Genomic DNA, 19,185 nt, shown 5'->3' on the forward strand with positions numbered 1-19,185 from the left:
TTGGCATCAGCTATGCATGAAGCAACACTCAAAGCCAGCACTAAGTCTCTCAGTTTCCTGTCCTAACTAGATAAACCTGTCCTGTTCTGACTATTTGGAATCTTTATACTAATTATAAGTCAATTATTAAGAGGTAATAAGAATATGATCTAAAATTTTTAATTTCAAGGTACATAATACTCAGTTCTTTTGACAGGATTGAGAGAAGTAGTGTCAGTTGCTGTTATTTTTAGTAAATGTTTTTTCACATGGCTTTGCATGATGATTAAATATTAAATTGCTGTAAATATTTATTTATATATATATGTAACAAGTTGCCTTTTGCTTAAAGAATAGCCTAATTTGATTCTTTTTTTAGAAGTAAAATAACTAATCCAGAAATATAGCTAAGAAATATTTTATTTTTCAGGTGCTATGTTAAGTAAAAGATTGTGTTTGAATATATACATTTTTCTTAGGTAACCTGTATTTCAAATTAGTAGTTACATGATTCTCTAACATTTTACTTTAACTATCATGTCAATATCTGTTTTATAGATTCATACTTTCTTTTATTCTGGGAAAAGTATTTTCAGTTTTTGAAAGAAGAGAACATTAATTTTGAGACTGATCACACTTTTCAGTAAGAGAATTGGGCTGTCTGGAAACTGCAAGCTCATTGTATCATGGGGTTCTCACCCCACAGAAAACACGAGATGAAGGTCCTTTGACTGTATGCAGTTCCTGTGTGAGCTGCGCTGCAGCATGCAGTGCTCTGTGAGACAGCACTTCATTTCCTGCCAAGGACGTAACTGTTAGAGATGCAGAGTAGACACCTCTGCTACCTCACAATCAGTACAAGAAAATGTGGAAATACATGGGAAGGGTGTGTCCATAACACAAAATGTGATTGTGAAATTATTACAGCAGTGAGTTGGCAAATTTAGTAGATATTAAAAAGAAATATATTACAAAGCTATATAAATGCAGTTACCTGTCAAATAGCTAATGCATTTTATTATAATTTTAAAAGGGTCTGGCCTGTAGGCCTAAATGACTCGGTATAGTTCTGGGTAACTGAAATTAGAAGAGAATCCCTTTTGTACAGTATGTTTTGTATAATAGGTTATAGAAAAACGAGGAAAGAGTTTTGTTTAAAATACATAGATAATGGTGACTTTCAATGGATATAGTATGGTTTTAAAGTGTTATATTTTAGCTTTCTATGCCTTAGATGTTGATAGTTTACTCATTAATATTTGTGGATAGTTTTTACAAAACCAGGGCAAATAAAGCCAGATGAAAGCAATGAATAGTGTGTTAGAATTCTGTGTAGAGGTTTATTCCCCTAAATTAAAATACTGAGATCATTACAGACCTTTAAAAAATACTCATGAGATTAGGTCAGTGTGTATTTACAGCTGCTTTTTATTTAACTTTGCTATAATCTGTCTGATTTATTTTTTAGGTGCTGAGGGTCTAAATGGGGGAGAGGAGTCCTTAAACATGAATGATGCAGATGAAGGATTTTCATCAGGGGCTTCTCTCAGCAGCCAACCACATGGGACCAAACCCTCCTCCTCTTCTCAGAGGGGAAGCTTACGGAAAGTAGCAACTGGGCGTTCTGCCAAAGATAAAGAAGCAGCATCAGCCATCAAATCCAACGAGAGCCCTCGAGATTCAGTAGTTGGAAAGCAATTTGTACAAGCAGATCTCAGCATAGATTCAGTTGAGCTGACACCGATGAAGAAACACTTGAGCCTGCCTGCAGGCCAGGTGGTGCCAAAAACCAATAGTCTAAGTCTAATCCGGACAGCCAGTGCTTCCTCAAGTAAATCCTTTGACTATGTAAATGGCGGTCAAGCAAGTACCAGCATTGGGGTTGGCACTGAGGGAGTTACTAATCTAGCAGCTACAAATACTAATCGATACTCAACTATCAGTCTACAAGAAGACCGGCTAGGTCACGCTGCTGAAGGTAAAGAGCTCCTCAGCCCAGGAGCCCCCCTAACCAAGCAGTCTCGATCCCCAAGTTTCAATATGCAGCTAATATCCCAGGTGTAGTTTTGATGTTCCCTTGTTCTGCTTACCTTCTATACTGAACATTTCATTGTGCAAGACACGTCATCCCGCATTGTGAAAAAGATGTTACTGTCATCAGATTTGACTTAGCTTAGGTATCTCATACTGTACTTTGTATGGAAACAGCAATAAGGTTTTCCTTTCCTTTCTTTAACCTCTCTACCTATTCCCTTAAATGTGTTTGTGAAGCAGTGTAAAATGTTTGCCTTTTCCATGCCTTCCTTTCTCCTTGGGTGATGTGCAGTCCATCGTAGGCTGATCGGTCCCATTTCAACACTGTGAGACTGAGGAGGTGTTAGAGGAAATGGTGTATAGGATCCCTGTGAAGTGATTCTTTGGCTTTTGTTTAAAAACAAAACGGGTTTGTTCACATAATCTATGGAACTATGAAGATAACTGGATCATATTTTTTCTCTCTTAACCAGGAGTGCCTCAGAGATTCTGCTGTGACTTTGGGCTTCTCTGAGTCTGTGCAATTTTGTATTCTTGGGAAGCATGGGGGAAGGCGGTAGACTACTGCAATTTTTTATTAAAATGAGGCTAACTGCCCCCCCTTACTTTATCCCAAGGACAAATGTTTAATTATTGAGGCATTTAAATCAATTTGTGACCACCTCCATTGGAGGGTAGGGCTCTAAGTTGATTGTGTAATTGATAATGCACTTTCTCAATGGCTCTCTAGTCATTAACAACAGGTCTTCCCTCTTCCCATGAGGACTTAAGGACATTTCTGCCCTTAAAGTTTAAACTAACAAATCAGAGACTCAAAGGGGCATGTTCTATTTCCCAGGAATGAGTGATACTATGGTGCTGGGGTTTTGTTGGGGGAAGGGTGTTGTTTGTTTAGCTTGTGTGAGATTGTATATGAGGTGAAGTTATAATTGTTTTCTTTCTTCCTTTCCTTTGTGAGTTGGTGATGACTGAAATAGTAACTGTACGTCTTCAGGTAAAGAGAGGGATTTCTCAGTCCACTCTCTGAGATGTCAGACTAGAGAAACCCTTTCAGCTGCTTCCTAGATGTACCTAGACTCAGTCAGATGTGGGATACAGAAACCTGAAGTCCTGAGATCATACACTCCAAGGAAATACATCAGGGACAGATAATTGGTTGAAAACACTGATGCTTCAATGTGACACATTTGTATAGAACACTTATACCAGAGGGTACTGACTTGATTTCTCCACAAGGACCACACTGCCTTTGTGTTTGTTGCAGTTTGTGTATCTTCTGATTATCTGCAAAGTTTCTCGTTTTTATAAAACTTTGAAATCATGCCAGTAAACTAGATGTTGAATGTAAACGGTAGCATTTGGTAACTGCTAAGAGGCTACAGAAACATATCAGTTTAAAAGATTTTTGTTGTGATTTGGTTGGATAAGACTTTCTTATAATCTCTTCTGGGTCTCAGGCTTTGTTTGAAAAAAGAAGGGAATATATTAGGATTTTAAAAATCAGTATTGTGACTTCAGTCGCTATGAATTACCCATCTCAAGAACATCAGTTACACATACCCTCGAACATGTAGATACTTTATGTTATTGTGAATGAAAATTACACTGCTTTTATAGGAAGCAAGTGTTCTCTTAATTTACAAAGTTGGTTTATTTCTATTTACTGTAAAATTTGATAAATAATCTGGAAAACGCCTCCTTTTTTTTCACACATAAACCACCATTTTTGGAAGAGTTGTCTGTTTAGGGGGCATTGTGTTAGAATAATTCTTAATTAGATTTGATAGTTCATAACATTTTTCAGCTCCCAGCAAATAGGGAACTAGAACATCAGCTATCATCCACATCATTGCCAAAATTTGGAGTAAAGCTAAAAACTGATAGGTGATCTATTGATTGTTTATAATATGTGTATGAATGTGTATCTATTTATCATAGACACATTTTAGCCCTATTTCTACTAATTTAACTAAGAGATATCAAGTAAACTAAAAAAAAAAAAGATTGTAAAACAGTAAAAATAGTGATATAAAATGTTTTTGTAACCTACTAAACACAGAAGCGTTCTAGTGCGTAAAGGAAGGTATTGGTCTTATACAGCAAAACGTGCCTACTTTATGCTGGAGGTCACTGGGCTCAAGTGCAAACAGATTGGCATTTAAACCAAGCATTTTAGATAAAGCACAAAAGAATACCAAATAATTTGAAAGTATAGCATAAACTGTTGTAAATATAAAAAACATCTTTTGATTAGAAATGTTATAACTGAGGGTTGGTTTTAAGATATTTGTTTGGAATCAGGAATGGTGGCACACACCTTGCATCCCAGCACTCCAGAGGCAGAGGCAGGTGGATCTCTGAGTTCAAGGCTAGCCTGGTCTACAGATGGAGTTCTAGGATAGCCAAGGTTACACAGAGAAGCCCTGTCTCAGAAAAAAAGTTGTTTTTCATCTTACAGGATATTTTTTATTGGTATGTGTAGACTTTGTATATACATCCCAAGTAATATTTCACAACCCTGTAACATTTGCTTCCTATTCTTTGGGTTATAATTTGGTCTCAGTGATGAAATTCTTCATTTACATTTTATAGCCAGGGTTTTAGAATACATTTTCTATATAAGATAACAGTTAAAATAAAATGAATTAAAATTAAACAAACTATTCAATTTTCTAATTTGTGTTACCAGCATTGAATTTAAAGTGGTTTTTGTTCAGTCTACAGCAGCTGTTAGAAATGTCATAGGAAGTCATAAGTGTCCACACTTTATCCTTTAACAACTTTCCCTTAGTATTTCTCAGCTTTCATGAAGCTTCATTGCACTCATAGAAAAAAGACATTTAGGGGAAAATATTTGTTTTATATAATTCAACAAATGCTTGATGCCATCTGTTCTAGGTTAAATTACAATATCTGAAGGGTTAGGAGTTCTTCTATATGGCTTTCAGCTACTTTTACTGGTACGAAAGCTAAAATATAAAGTGAAAAAGTTAACGTAGAAGCTGGGGAGGGAAGAGTTGTCATTTAAAATCTTGGTCCTTTACCAACACCCCTTTTTCTCTGGCCCACTGTTGTGTGCCTGTTCATTCCAGATCAGGATTTCTGTGCTAGAGGAGAGCCTAGAGGTAATTTGGCTCTTCTCTCTGCCATCACACATTGATCCTCGGGACACTGAGGCTCAATGAGGCTGTGACATAAGGCCCATGAGCAGCAGGGCCATAGTCAAGCCTTGTCTTCTAGTCACATGCATATGATGCCTCATTGCCTTTGGTTATCCAGATTTTGGTAAATGTGATAAGAAACACGTTCATTTCGGCTATTTCTTTATATTTCTGGCCTAGTAGCTGATGAACACATTAAGAAAAGTGTTAATTCCAGAAGGAAAAAAAGTAAAATAATTAATACAGTTGAGGATGTATTCAAAATGTAGGTTTCTGTATAGCACATTATTCTTTTCTAATTTATGCTGTATGAATTTTCTACCACATAACAGTTATATGCTGCCATGTTATTTGTATTTCTGGGGATTTGTTTAAATGTAAAATAAACCCAATGAAAGTTTCTTGATCAGTGTTTCTAACTATTTGAAAGTGATTTTTAATCAGGCAGTTTTCAGTCATCAAAGGTATCCTGTGGAGGACTGCAGAGTAAGAGAAACTCAATCCCATTTATTTTTCATCTAGAGAGAGACTGTTCCTTACTGTGCTTAGAGTGGGTAAGAGCAACATTCCTCTGTGTGATTGAAAAAGATCTGTAGTGTGAAACTTACGAATCCATGCACAGTGCTCTCTGTGTCATTTATAACATATAGACCGTATAAAAGCCACTCAAGCGCAGTAGTCTCGGCCACATAAGCGCAGTCTCTCCGACCGGTAGTCTCAATTCCGTTCAGTAGCTTTTACATTTGTTGGAAGAGCTTCTTCACGCTTTGCATTTGTCAGCACTGCTTTTATGAATACGTTAATGCAGTGGTGTGTTTTTCCTACCTCACTCAGGAGGTTTCTTTGGGTCCATTTTTGAGTACTTCAGTTGTTGACAATCAGATGTCTCGTTTAATTCACTATATGTTCATTTATAAATAAAAATACTAGTTTCTGTCTTTATGAGTAGGGTAACATACTGTATAAACACTGGCAAGGGGGACCATTCCATTTCTGAACTTGGATTACATTATAAAGTAAGGGTTTTTTTTTTTTTTATTTAACAAAAAAGCTTAGTATTCCAATTATATAGTTTTTCAATTTAAAAAGATTAATATGTCATGCTAGTGATCAGAAATTCTACAGGAATCTTAGAGCAACTTTTCTGCAGTGTGGTTAAATTAAGCATTGAAACAGGAGGCTTTTCTCTCTTCAAGCTGAATGACTACTGTTGTTGCTTCACCACCAACTTGGTGAGATACTTATTATTGTACTTTTAATTTTCTTAAGGTGGTTTCCAAAATAAGTGATTGAAAACTAGTTATTGGCAGCTTAACCTCTTAAAAATAGAATATTTGCCAGATTATACAAATATGGAAAACAGTGTAAAAATAAAATCAGATTGGTACAATTTTTCATGCAAAGGAGATGAGCCAAATTGTAGTATTGTTTATATTGTGTAAATCTAATGGATGTATCACACTGGTATGAAACTCCGACACTGGCACAACCCAACCTCTTGTCCTTGTAGGTGCATTTTATCTAATCCTGACAGCACAGTGACAACATCTTTCTTTTTTCCTCCAGTATTTTTGTAATGTTAGCCATTTGTCCTATGAGAAATATAATCAAGACCAAATAATTCAGGATACAGTTTCACAGAAATGTAGGGGTGGTGTGAAATAACTGGCAGAATAGCACAGAAGTAGTTGCTATGTTTTGCTTCTGAATTTTGAGAAGATGGGTTCTTAATGTTTACAAGTTAAGGCATATTCATATGTCTGATATTAATTATACTACTACATTTAATATGGTTTTACCAAAAAAAAACTAGAATTAGGTGTATTTTAAGGTATAAGTCAGTCTTTTTTTAAAAAAACGTGTGTATCTGGAGGTAGGCCCTTTTATTGACAAAGAAAAATGAACGTGATTGGATAAGCCACTCCCATCTACAGGCTTGTACGCGGCTTGCTGTGTTTGAGTGTGAGCAGTTCAGTGTTAAGCATATCAGAAGACATTATTACATCTTCATCAATTTACAAAATTTACCAAAGAAAATGTATCTGACAAATCATTTTTAAAGCATCTATTAAGGAATGTACCTCCCTTTAATGTAGTGATTGCTTTCTAACCCTGAGAGAAACAAATATTAATACATTATTTGAACTAGAAAACACATATGGTAAATAGATAGATAATATCCTATTTTTCCCTACATCAATAAGATGTCAGTACTCCACTGAAAGTACCAATTAAAGAATAAGTCTTAATTTTATTCCTTATGACATATTTTTATTAAAATTAAGGATTTTGCCTATCAGTATTGAATATAATGAGGGAAAACTCCTGAAGTTGGTATATTGTATATTATGGGTTGTTTAGGTAAAATTATAGGAGAAATTATTGAAAGGTACCCCTCAATGGACAGTGGCATTTATTTCTAGTATAATACTAGCTAAATTGATATGGTTAGGTTGGTTTACACTTATGTCTGTGTTCACTCTTGACTGCTTTTTGTCTTTGCATTTAAAACATGATTGGGTTAAGGGAAGATAAAATAACTGCTTCTAAAATGTGTAGGTCAAAAAGATCTAAAGGGTTTAAGCTGTTTAATGATTTCTTAAATAACGAAGTATAGTTGTTTTTAACTGCTATTTAAACAAGTTCTTTAATTTTATTAATACCACATTATAGTTAATAAGTATTTAACTGGTGTGGTGGTACATGCCTTTAATCCCAGCACTCGGAGGTAGAGGGTGGCAGATCTGTGTTCAAAGTCAGGCTGGTCTATAGAGTGAGTTCCAGGACTGCCAAGGCTACACAGTGAGACCCTGTCTCAAAACAACAAACAAACAAAAATGTATTGTTCTTGGGAAGAGAAGATTGGCCTTAAATAATGACTGATAATGATTTGTAATTTTTAAAATTGTGTTATCTGAATACAGTGCAAAGATATGTTCCATGTTAAAAATATTAGTATGAGGTTTATCATGTGTTTTACACTGGATCTTTTTGGTTCTAAATCTAGGCTGGCTTTATATTCAGTTTAAAATTGGTTAAATGAAACTGTTTTAGCAGTGCACGGATTTTACTACCTTGGCTTTATGTACTGTGGTTTCTGTAACCGGCAAATAGAATATCCCGTTTTCATTATTTGTTTCCTAAACAGAATCCATTTGATCAGCCTATTGTTGTTGTTATTGTTAACCTATATCAATTTATAGCTTGGTATAAACTTCCCAAGTATTGAGAGGATTCTGCTGGTGAAAATTCTGGGCAGGCATGTAAAAAGTATGATCTTTATTGAGAGATGTCCTTTCAACTTAGGACTAGTGAAAAATCTTTTTTTTGTTTTGTTTTGTTTTGTTTCAGAGCTGAAGAAAAAAAAAACCAAAATGCACATTTAAGATTATATGTACTGGTGCATGTGAGCCATTATCTTGTCTTATTGAATGGATTGATGCTGTTGATTGTTGAAATGTGAAATGTGTCACTGTTGAACTTGTAAATATCCGCCAGAGATGAAAAATATTTTAAGTTATTGTAAATAAAGTGTAAATAAAGATGTATAAAATTGAGTATCAGTCTGCAATGCAGAAATACAAAATCTCGGATGTTAAATATTGTGTCTCTTGAGGGATGTGTCATTTCTCCCTGGATGTGTCTGGCTACACTAAGAATGTAAATTTTCTTTTGTACAGTATAAAAATACAGCTTTATTTGGCTTTTAACTGGATTTCCCTGAGTTGATTGTATCTTACCTTAGTTTTATTCTTTATCATAGTCTTTTCATTGTATTTTTTAATGTGGTTTTACTTATGTGTCTGACTTTATTTCATTTTGAAACAGAATCTAACTGTGTAGCCCTGGCTAACCTAGAACTTGCCATGTAGATCAGGCTAGCATATAGCTCATAGGGATCCAGTTGTGTCTGCCTCCCCTTTGCTGGGATTACACCATCACACCTTCCTAGGTATATCTGAACTTTTAATGTATATCTTATAAAGTAAGGGGATACGTTAAACTTACATGACACCAGGAAATAACACAAAGACAAAGATTCAGGTGTGAGGGCACACACCTGTAATCCCAGCACTTGGTGGCTAAGGCACGAGGATTGCTGTCGTGATCCTGGGCTACAGAGTGAGAAAATGTGTTTCAAAACAGGATTAGGGCCACTAAGAAGCACTGTCTGATGTTTGTTTCTAAGCCTGATGACCTGAGAATAACCACTGGGACCTGCATGATGTAAGGAGAACAACTCCACAAGGTTTCCTGTGACCCCCACACATGCACACAACAAATACGTAAATTTTTAATTATAAAAGCATAAGTGAAATTGATTCATAAAATATATAGAGCAGCTCTACATTTTGGTATGCTAATTGTAGGGACACAAATTTAACACCAAAGCAGCCAGATGTTTGTTTATAGAGGAGCCAACTTTATTAATGAGAGAGCTCAGAATCCTCCTTTGCTTCCCTCCCATATACCAACACTGCTGACTTTTCTTTTGAATGCTTCTGCGGGTGGCAGGGTGTGCAGAGGCCAGAAGAAAACCTGGGCTTCCAACCCTGTGAATAACAGCCTCTCTGAGACAGTGTCAGTGGCCAGCTGCTCAGCAGTTAAAACCAGGCTAGCTGACTACAAGTCCCAGGAATCCTCCTGTCTCTGCCTCCGCAATACTGGAACAACGTGTTTACAGGAAGATCATGATCATTTGAGTTTGAGGCCAGCCTGGGCTACTAAGAATAAAGCCATGGTTGGATATTTCTATGTGTGCTCTAGGGTCTTTATGCTTATACAGCAAACATGTGACTCCTCAGCATCTGTTAACTGGCAATAAAATGCTGAACCTGTTTGGGGACTTGTGAACCTCTTCCCTTGCACCCACTAGTTGCCTGTAGATAGCTGTCCAGGGAGGGGAGGAGCCTGATGAGTCCCTCATCTGTCCATTATAGAATGTTGACTAGCCCCAGTCTTGTATTATGCATGTTATGTATAGTGGTCACAGCTCTGAGTTCAAGAATACGCCAGCCATGCCATGCTGCAAAGGAAACATTCCACAAACACTTCACCTTTTTAAAAAAAATAATAGTGGATAACTATTATCCAATTCTCAACAGTAGCAAGGTCATCCAAAGAGTTGTCAAATATCTTAGACCAAATGTACATAACAGATGCCCAGAATATTCTGTTCAACAGCATGGAATACATATTCTCAGTAATCCATGAGACTTTCTCTAAAATCAACCATATTAAAATGTATGTAAATTATTTGATCATACTGAAGTAAAACTACAAATGAGCATCTAGAGAAACTACAGAAAATATAATACTATTGAATTATTAATTGACATTGAATAAATATGGAGAGAAATAAAAATAATTCACTCATTCCTCTTATTTCTGCCCCCCTATTCTAAGCTTTGGAAGGGAAAATCTAGCTTCATGCCAACGTATTGATCTTTGAAATTTTGTTTTAATCTCTGAGGCCCTCAAAACCAACATAGGCAGTTGTTTCTTCTGCTTTGATAGAAGAGCCAGAAGGCAAGACCTTGTTTCTAAAAATACCATATATTTTGGCTGCAGGACATAGAGGATTTCACAGTCATTGGAAGGTGCTATGCTGATGATCATTCGTGGCTGATGATTCAAATCATGCATACTTAGCAGTTTGACCAGTTCTAAGTCTCTGTAATAAAACTGCCCACCACCAAGAAAAGCTGCTCTGATCACAGAACAAAGGCACTAATCTCTGAGCTTAAACAAAAATACTTAGAAGGCAATTTGACAGATCATATCTATTTAGCAGAACAAAAAGATCCTACCCCACATAGCCCTGCAAACCTCTCCAGCCACAAGCTTTTGACCAGGTTCACTGTCAGGATGTGAGTTTCCCTCCATGGAACTGGCACAAATACAATCAGCAAGTGGTTGGTTACCTCCAACAACAGTTATGCCACTGGTGTACCAGTAGCCACAGCTTGTGTGCCAGATCAATAGTAAGTAAGACTGTCGGTGACAGTTCACCCCAGCAACCTGTATAGCACCTTCTAGGCCTATAAAACTAGGCAGCAGAGAGGACGCTTCCAACTCAGTTTCAGATGTATTCCTTTTATGTCCTGCAACCAAAATACATGCTTCTCAACCTGTGGGCCACGATGCTGAGCCACCTCTCCAGCTTGAAAACAAGGCTCCTCTCAGGTTTCTCCTTCCCATCTTCTAAAATTTTCTCATCTCACCTCCTTTTATGTTATGCTGTGTGTTCATACACTTTTAAAAATATTTGTGTGTGTTTTGGGGGGTGTGTCCTCATAAATGCATGCCTGAGTGTGTCCTGGTTCCTATGTAGAAGTCAGAGCAACTTTCTGAATTCTCTTCTTCTACACATATGAGTCCCAGGAATTTGAAACTCAGGTCACCAGGTTTGGTGGCAAGTAAATTTACTTGCCAATTTGAGCCAATTTGTAACCCTCCTCACATACTTTTTGAGAAGTCTGGTTCTGGTAGTTTAGTGACATTTCAAGAAAGGGGTCAGTTTACCATTTTAAATTTGCATTAGGGGGGTTTTAGGCTGCTACTAAATTTCAAAATATAATCTTATTAGCAGCTTGTCTCAAATCTTTTAAGAAATACATGTGTTGAAGGTGTAGGCAGGGGTAAAGTACTTGATTAGCATATAGGAAGTCTTGGGTGTGCACCACATCCAAAAGGACACTATTAATTTGATCTTCTACTTTTGCCCTTAGAACAATATGCCCTACCAAGGATGTCCATGACTTTCCCCAGCCCCTTTTTAATTTTTTTTCTTCTTACTGTTGTATTTATATACATGTATACATGTATACTTATAAATACAGTCTATTGGATTCATTTAGTGTTACTCTGTGTGTGTGAGTGTGTGTGTGTGAGAGAGAGAGAGAGAGACAGAGAGACAGAGACACAGAGACACAGAGAGACACAGAGAGAGAGACAGACAGAGACACAGAGAGAGAGACACAGAGAGAGAGACAGACAGAGAGAGACAGAGACAGAGAGACAGACAGAGAGAGAGAGAGAGAGAGAGAGAGAGAGAGAGAGACTGAGACCCTTTGGTATTAGAACTGAGTCTCCTCTCTAAGAAGCCATTAAGTACCTGTACTCTCCATCCAGGGGTGGGGCCTTGTGAGACTCCCCTATGCACATTATCATGTCAATTGATGGTGTCATTTTTCATGTCTTGTTTATGCAACAGTACTATTGAGACTTCCAGGTTGTATCTTATCTGCCATATATGGCAGATAACACTCTCTCAAAGAGATGTTGTGGTCCTCTAGTGCTTAAAATTTTTCTGCCTGCCCTTCTTTGATGTTCCCTGAGCTTTAGATATAAGGGTTGTAACATCACTATTTCAACTGGAGCTGGACACCCACCCCACGGTCCTTTGTTTTCAGCCAGTGCTTCAGCACCATGCCCTGCTTGCCACCATGCTCCCCCACCATGACACTCGGGAACTCTATTTAGACCTGAGGACCATCAACTGAACTGCACTAATTTGTTTCCTAACAAAGTTGATTAACCTGTTTAGTAACACAAGGCCCAAAGGGGAGTATCAGTGAGAGTATAAGTAACAAGTGGTCCAGCGAGGGTAGATATTAAGGTAGTCAGCCAAGGCGACCCATTAAACATGCTTTCACGCCATCCTTGATATTGTTCCATTTCTAATTTTTTGTCCTGTATTCTCCTCCTTAGTTCTGCCATATTTTCCCTAACTATGCCATTCTGGTCTGCGTAGACACAGCAGACTTCTCCTCATGCAACATGTAGTCCACCTTGCTGTAAGAATAGACCTAATCTTCTTCTATTCTGCAACACAACTTCAGCCAGGGAAGAGGGTAGTTTTTCTAAGGCGGACATTGATTTTTCTAGTCTCTGAACATCCCACCAGTAGCCAGCCTCAGTGACCTGTAATGAGCATCTTGCAATACCAGAGCAGAGGTTCCCATGCCTATGGTAGAGAGAGCAAGGGGAGTTGTGGGTTCCATTTTGGATCATAATGAGGCCCAGGAGTGGGATAATTAAGGACGTCTCCTGAATGATACATTATCCTTGGGATGATTTGTAGCAGGACACAGAAATCAGAGGAGGCATTTGAGACTTCAGTGGAATGCATGGAGTTAGACCAGTAGAGCATGCCTACTGTTATCAGGAGGAACCAAGTACCCTGAACCTGTCCTAGTTACATAAGTGGGAGTATCTTGGGGGCACAGAGTTACCTATACAAAACCCTTGTCCTGAGAGTAATTCAGCTGGGACCCCCTTGCTGCCATCTGCAATGCTGAGTGAGGTTCCTGACATTCTGTGACAGAGGAAGTAAGGGCTATTCCATCATTGAGAGGGATGAGATAGGCTGGTTCCATGACAGGCTTCGAATTGGCAGTTAAGGAGAGTAGGCCTAAATCTCTGTTTCCAAGAACTGGGTAAGTCCAGGCAAGCTCAGGCAAGTCAAGTACTGAAAAGAAAAAAAACCACAAAACCCACAGGCTTCAGGCAGCTAGTCAGAAGCTGCCTTGCTACCTGACCTGAGACAAGGGCAATGGGTCAGCAGCAATTTCCAGATTCCCCAGCAACAGTTTCCAGCCCCATGACCCAGTAATGGCTCTGGAATTTCCATAGAGATGGACTCAACAGATTAAGATAGAGGTCACCTACTCCGAATTCCCCTAATGAGCTTTAAATTGGGCCTGCAAGCTCACTTCAGGGTCTTTCTATCTTGGTAATGGGAGACCTCAGCATGTTGGATTTCTGCAGAATAAAACACTCTGTGTTTACATACTGTTTGAGTCCAGGGTATCATTCTTCCCCCCAGCCTTCCCTTTTTCCTCTTGCTCTGGCCCACTCTCTCCAGCTCGGCTGGAGCTGGCCCAAAGTTTGTATTTATTATTATATGTAAGTACACTGTAGCTGTCTTCAGAGACCCCCCCATAAGAGGGCATCAGATCTCATTACAGATGGTTGTGAAGCTACCATGTGGTTGCTAGGATTTGAACTTGGGACCATCCAGCAGAGCAGTCAGTGCTCTTAACCACTGAGCCATCTAACCGAGCACCCAGGGTATCATTCTTTGGTGAATCATGGACCCTTACACCATAATATGGGGGGTTGGCATTCAAGCATAGCCAACTGTCCTGAGATCTGTGTGAGACTGATTACGCACTTAGCAGGTGGCTTCAAGAAGATGTAATGGGTCACGATCTATTAGGGTATTCTCTGTGGGAGGTTTGGACATGGGCTTGTCCATGCCTTGTGTTGGTGGATAGGATTGTTTGGGCAGCAGAGGGGGTGCCAGCACATTATTATGGCCTAGGCCTATAGGTGCCAGAACTGTGTTGGTATTTGCTTATCTAATTGGATTGTAAAGAGGATGCCATAGTCCCATCCACACAATCTATATCATAAATTCAGAGCCCACAGGTTTCAGGGTTTTCATAATTCCCATCCATTGTTGGGAGCCATCTTTGCCTGCCTCTATGAATGCTGCCAGTCAGGCAGAGTCAAGGCAGGTCAGGGTCTGCTGGCAGACTTCCTGGCCTGCCTACATTTGGGACAAAAAGAGGGGACACACTTGAAGCTCAAGGCAAGGGGCTGAATGTTCTGTTAATGTGGGAGGAAGGAACAGGGAGGCATCCAGATGGGAACAGATACCGACTGTACATCAGCCATTGTCTCTGCTAACTTGTGACTTTGTTTCCTACAATACATTATATAATGGCTATGAGAAATACATTGGGGCTGGCATGGTATAGACCCACAGCCCTCCCAATTTCTAACCTTTGTCTCTGAGTCTTCTTTCCTATAATCATCCTCACTGTGCCCTCAGGGGACTGCTTGGCTTCACACAGGCTAGACCAGTGTGGGATGGTGTGCACACCAGGGACGCTCTGAGTGTGTGGGGATTAAAGCGAGCAACACCGAGGAAGAAGTGAGCACTCAGAAAAGAAAAGGGAGTTCAAAACAATGGAGCTTGGTGCCGTGATTATCTCTTGGGAGTATAAGACATCGGAAAACATAGCTCAGAAAGGAGTCTCAGTTAAAAAGTAAGGGAGTACTGAAAATGTAAGGACACAGAAAAGAAAAAAGAAACAGAAATGGGAAATGAAACAACCATGTGCTTTTTGTGCAAATGCTTAAGATCGTTCTCTGACTTTGTAGAGAAGTTTTATCCTTGGTTTCCTGCGGCAGGAACAGTAAATTTAGCGACCTGGAAAAAGGTTGGGAAAAGGGTTCAAAACTATTATAATGTGCATAGACCAGGTAAGATGCCTGTAGATACTTTTTGGTTTCTGGACCTTGAGATAGCTTAGATCCTAGACATGAGAGAGACAAATGGGTTTCAGGAAGGCAGCCCCATCCGGAGAATGCTTTGATAAGGAGAAAATAAAATAAAACTCGGCTGCCTGCTCTTGAAGTCAAGCCTGTGTACACAGAGTCAGCATTTGAGGTGCTGGGTGGTTTTTTGTTTTTGTTTTTGTTTTGTTTGTTTGTTTTTTAGGAGGAAGAAGAGTAGGAGAAAGAAAGGTGAAGAGGAGGAGGAGCAAGAGGAGGAGGAGGAAAAGGAAGAGGAGACCCTTGATGGGGAAGAGACAGAGCAGCTGGAAGAGGAAACTGCTTGATACCATAGGAGAATTCTTTGCTGATTGCTGCAGAACTGGAAATTTCTTCCAAGGACACGTTAGTTACAGAGAAAACACTCAACCCTTGGTCAGTTGTACTTACTTTGTGATGCCCCTGAGTAAGACGCCGAGATGCAGGTCCATGCAAAAGCAAAGGGTTTATTTTCCAGCATGTTGGGGTCTACCTTCAATTAGTCCCTCAAAGTAGGTGACTAGAAGGTTACCCTGAATGGATATTACAGGCAGTTTTTATACTTTTTAGGGGCACAGGTTACATCAGCAAGGTTACAGTTCAAATTTATTGGCTAAGCATATTGACCTTTAAATCTACTGGCTAGCAAGCATGACATGCATTTGAACTCTACCTGGGACTTTCCAGAGGTAAAGTCAATACATTTAGAGAATCTTTACTCAAGAATGTTCCTCTAGGTAGATAATGGAATTTGGCCTAGCCTTGACCCCTGGTGGGAGGGAGAAGCTGTAAGGAGGGTGTGGGACTAGAAAAGCCCTTTATGGTCCCTCATTCTCCCCTTTTTCTTGTACAAGATCCAATCCTGGAGCTACACTCAGGGGTCTTGGGGAACTAACTCATATTCTTCAGGTCTTGTCCTCAGGGTCTCATATTGTTGGCGCAGGACCGTCAGCTGCACCGCTCCTCCTCTCTCTTTTATGAAGGCCATAAGCTTGTTCAATACGCAGAGTCAAAGGTCAACAATTGCAGGAGAACAATTAGGGGTCCTAACAACGTGGACATGAGGGTGGTTAACCAAGGGGAGGAATTAAACCAAGACTTGAATGAGCCCTGACTTTGGCTAGCCCTTTCCCCCACCTTGGCCATTGAATCCTTAACTACCCTGGAATGTTCTCCAGTATGTGCTTCCTGATGTTTCACACCCCCAGGTAGCACAGAAAAAGTGGTTGGCCCTCTCTCCCACTGATGGGTCTGCGCTGCCGGCTTCTCCATCTCAAGGGCACACATATATGGGGAGTTTTCTGCAGGACACTCCTCATCTTCGAGTGTTCACACTCTAACCCCCACCTCCAAGGTTGCTTCTGGGACCACGGTTTAGATTCGAAAGTTCCTCATCCCCCCACATTCAGGTAATCCCTCCCCCCTATGTTTTCTAGGGTGGGGATATCCCAGGAGTCAAGGCCTGAAGCTAACTTACAGAGATCAAAGACAAGGTCTGGCCACCAGGTATAAGGCAGGTTTTCCTCTAAAGTGAACCAAGCTATATCCCCAGTGGCTGAGAGTACTTGTCAACTCACTTGGTAGATGTTGGCGGGGGGGGGGGGGGGGGGGGGGGGGGGAGTGGTGCTGCTGAGGCTCAGCACCAGAAGGAAGATACACCATAGCCATCTCATGGTTTCTCTGGCCTTGAAGTAGGTGATCTTGAGCTTGAAGGGGTTGCTCAGGTGTCTGGCTGCTATCCAGTTGGCATCAGGTGCAGGTGCTTGTTGCTGTCCACACTGCCCCACCGCTTGGGGGCCACTATGTCCCGCCTGTCCTGAGCTGCTGCTCCGGTCCAAGGGTCAGGGTCTAGCAAGAGAGAGAGTGGGGATGGAGGGGAAGAGATGTGAAGAATGGAGAAAAGACAGGGTGTGTGGTCAAGTCTCAAGTCTCCTTTATTGAAAGGAAATCCAGGGTATTTATATGCTTTGCCACGTGCCTTGTAGTCGTGGATACTGCGTGTGCCTCACAGGCATAGATATCACTTGCGCCTTGCAGCTGGGGGCACTAAACAGCAAAACAAGATATGTGGGATAAACAAGATGTTTATCAGAGTGTGCTCAGCTGGGGTAGGCTGTTGAAAACAAGTCTCTTGTCAGGGTATATGGCTCGAGATGGTTACAAAGATGATAGCTGCTTTCTGCTACGTGAACCCAGACAGTTACTCCATCAACTATAACAGTGGCCGGGGTGGTCAGCAACACCAGGAACAGCCTTTTCCACTTTTCAGGATGCCTCTTACATACCAAATCTCCATGTGGTATATACATGTTGGTACTCATGTGGAGCCTCTGGGGTACTGGCCCCAAGTTCTAAGGCTTTGGTGAGGGCAATTAGTTCCACTTTCAGTGCCAACGTGCTGGGAGATAGAAATTCAACCCAGATGACATTTGTGCTGTCCACCACAGTGTCAGGGGCAGCCTGAAGGCCTAAAATCAGCAATAGCCTGACATACATGCCTGCTAACACAAAGTTTTGGGTCTCTGTGGAAAAACACTGAAACAGATAGCTATAAGATATTGTAAACAGGCAGCTTTGGTGGAAATTTACCAGCCTGGATGGATAGTCATAGACCCTGTGGATAGGCAGCCTTGGTGGATAGTACCAACTTAGATAAGGACAAGTGATTCATAAACAAGACTCATAGTGACTTGTCCCCTGAACCTTCACCCAGGCAATACCCTGTTCTGGAAGATATCTGAACTCCCCCTGAACACCTATGTTCCTACATCATCCCCTTCCCCACATCCTGCCTTTTTGTGTATATAATCCCTGTGTGAAAAAGTAAAAATTGCGATTTGATTAGACTATAGACAAATTGTAGTTCTTTGTGTTTGCCTGTTTCCCCCATTCTCTCTTTCAGGTGACCTCCCAGGACCCCTGTTTTCTGCCCTGCTGGACGGGGCACCACAGCAGCACCCGTTGTCTGTAAACCGGGTAGCCTCAGCTCCCGGCAGGGGTCAGTATGAGAGGTCTTTCCTCCACCCATGGGCTCTCCTTTTGGGCCAGTTAGTTGCAGCCCATCGGGCAGGAAGTATATCTGGGCCCCCATCCTGGAGAATAAGTCTTGCCCAAATAGAGGGTAAGAACAGTCTGGGATGGCCATAAATGAATGGGATACTGGCCCATCCCTAGGTCCACTGTTCTTCGAGTAGTCCATAAATACATTTTGGTGCCAGTGGCTCCTTGGACCCAAGATTTTTTTTCTTGGAAATGGGGCCATTGGCTTGGAGGAGGACCAAGTGTTGAACCCCTGTGTCCACCAAGAATTGAGTGGGTTTCCCCTTCACTCCCCTGGGTTTGGGGAGGGGGTCTGAACCCTGTCTACCCTAATCACTGTCTTTACCCAGGGCTAACACCTTCACTGTTTGGGGGTGCTTTTCCCAAGGCCTAGAATTTCCCGCCCCTGGCTTTTGTTTCTTGGGGCACTCTCGGGCCCAGTGGTCCCTCTCCTTACAATATGTGCACTGATCCTTTTCAAGGGGTTTTCTGTCTCTCTTTGGTTGGAGTCTCTCTTCTCTGCTTTCCCTAACTACTGTAGTGGAGATTCTCTGTAAATTCCTTTCCTGTCGCTTTTTTTTTCATCTCCCTTTCATCTTCTTCCTTTCTCTCTCTCTCTCTCTGCTCCTTCTCCTCCTCTGTCTCC

At 40.5% G+C, this 19,185-nt stretch overlaps 1 protein-coding gene across 4 annotated transcripts in view; it reads left to right on the forward strand.

The window, feature by feature from the left end:
* Hycc2 (hyccin PI4KA lipid kinase complex subunit 2) overlaps window positions 1-8,889 on the forward strand; it is a 69,912-nt gene extending 61,023 nt beyond the window's left edge. For all 4 annotated transcript variants that reach the window (XM_034497515.2, XM_034497516.2, XM_076931864.1 and 1 more), the window contains one exon: window positions 1,448-8,889. In XM_034497515.2, the coding sequence (XP_034353406.1) occupies window positions 1,448-2,043 (596 nt within the window). In that variant the 3' untranslated portion in view covers window positions 2,044-8,889. The remainder of the gene's footprint in view (window positions 1-1,447) is intronic.
* The last annotated feature ends 10,296 nt before the right edge of the window (window positions 8,890-19,185 follow it).

This window comes from Arvicanthis niloticus, chromosome 3 (genome assembly GCF_011762505.2).
Source record: "Arvicanthis niloticus isolate mArvNil1 chromosome 3, mArvNil1.pat.X, whole genome shotgun sequence".
Taxonomy (NCBI): domain Eukaryota; kingdom Metazoa; phylum Chordata; class Mammalia; order Rodentia; family Muridae; genus Arvicanthis; species Arvicanthis niloticus.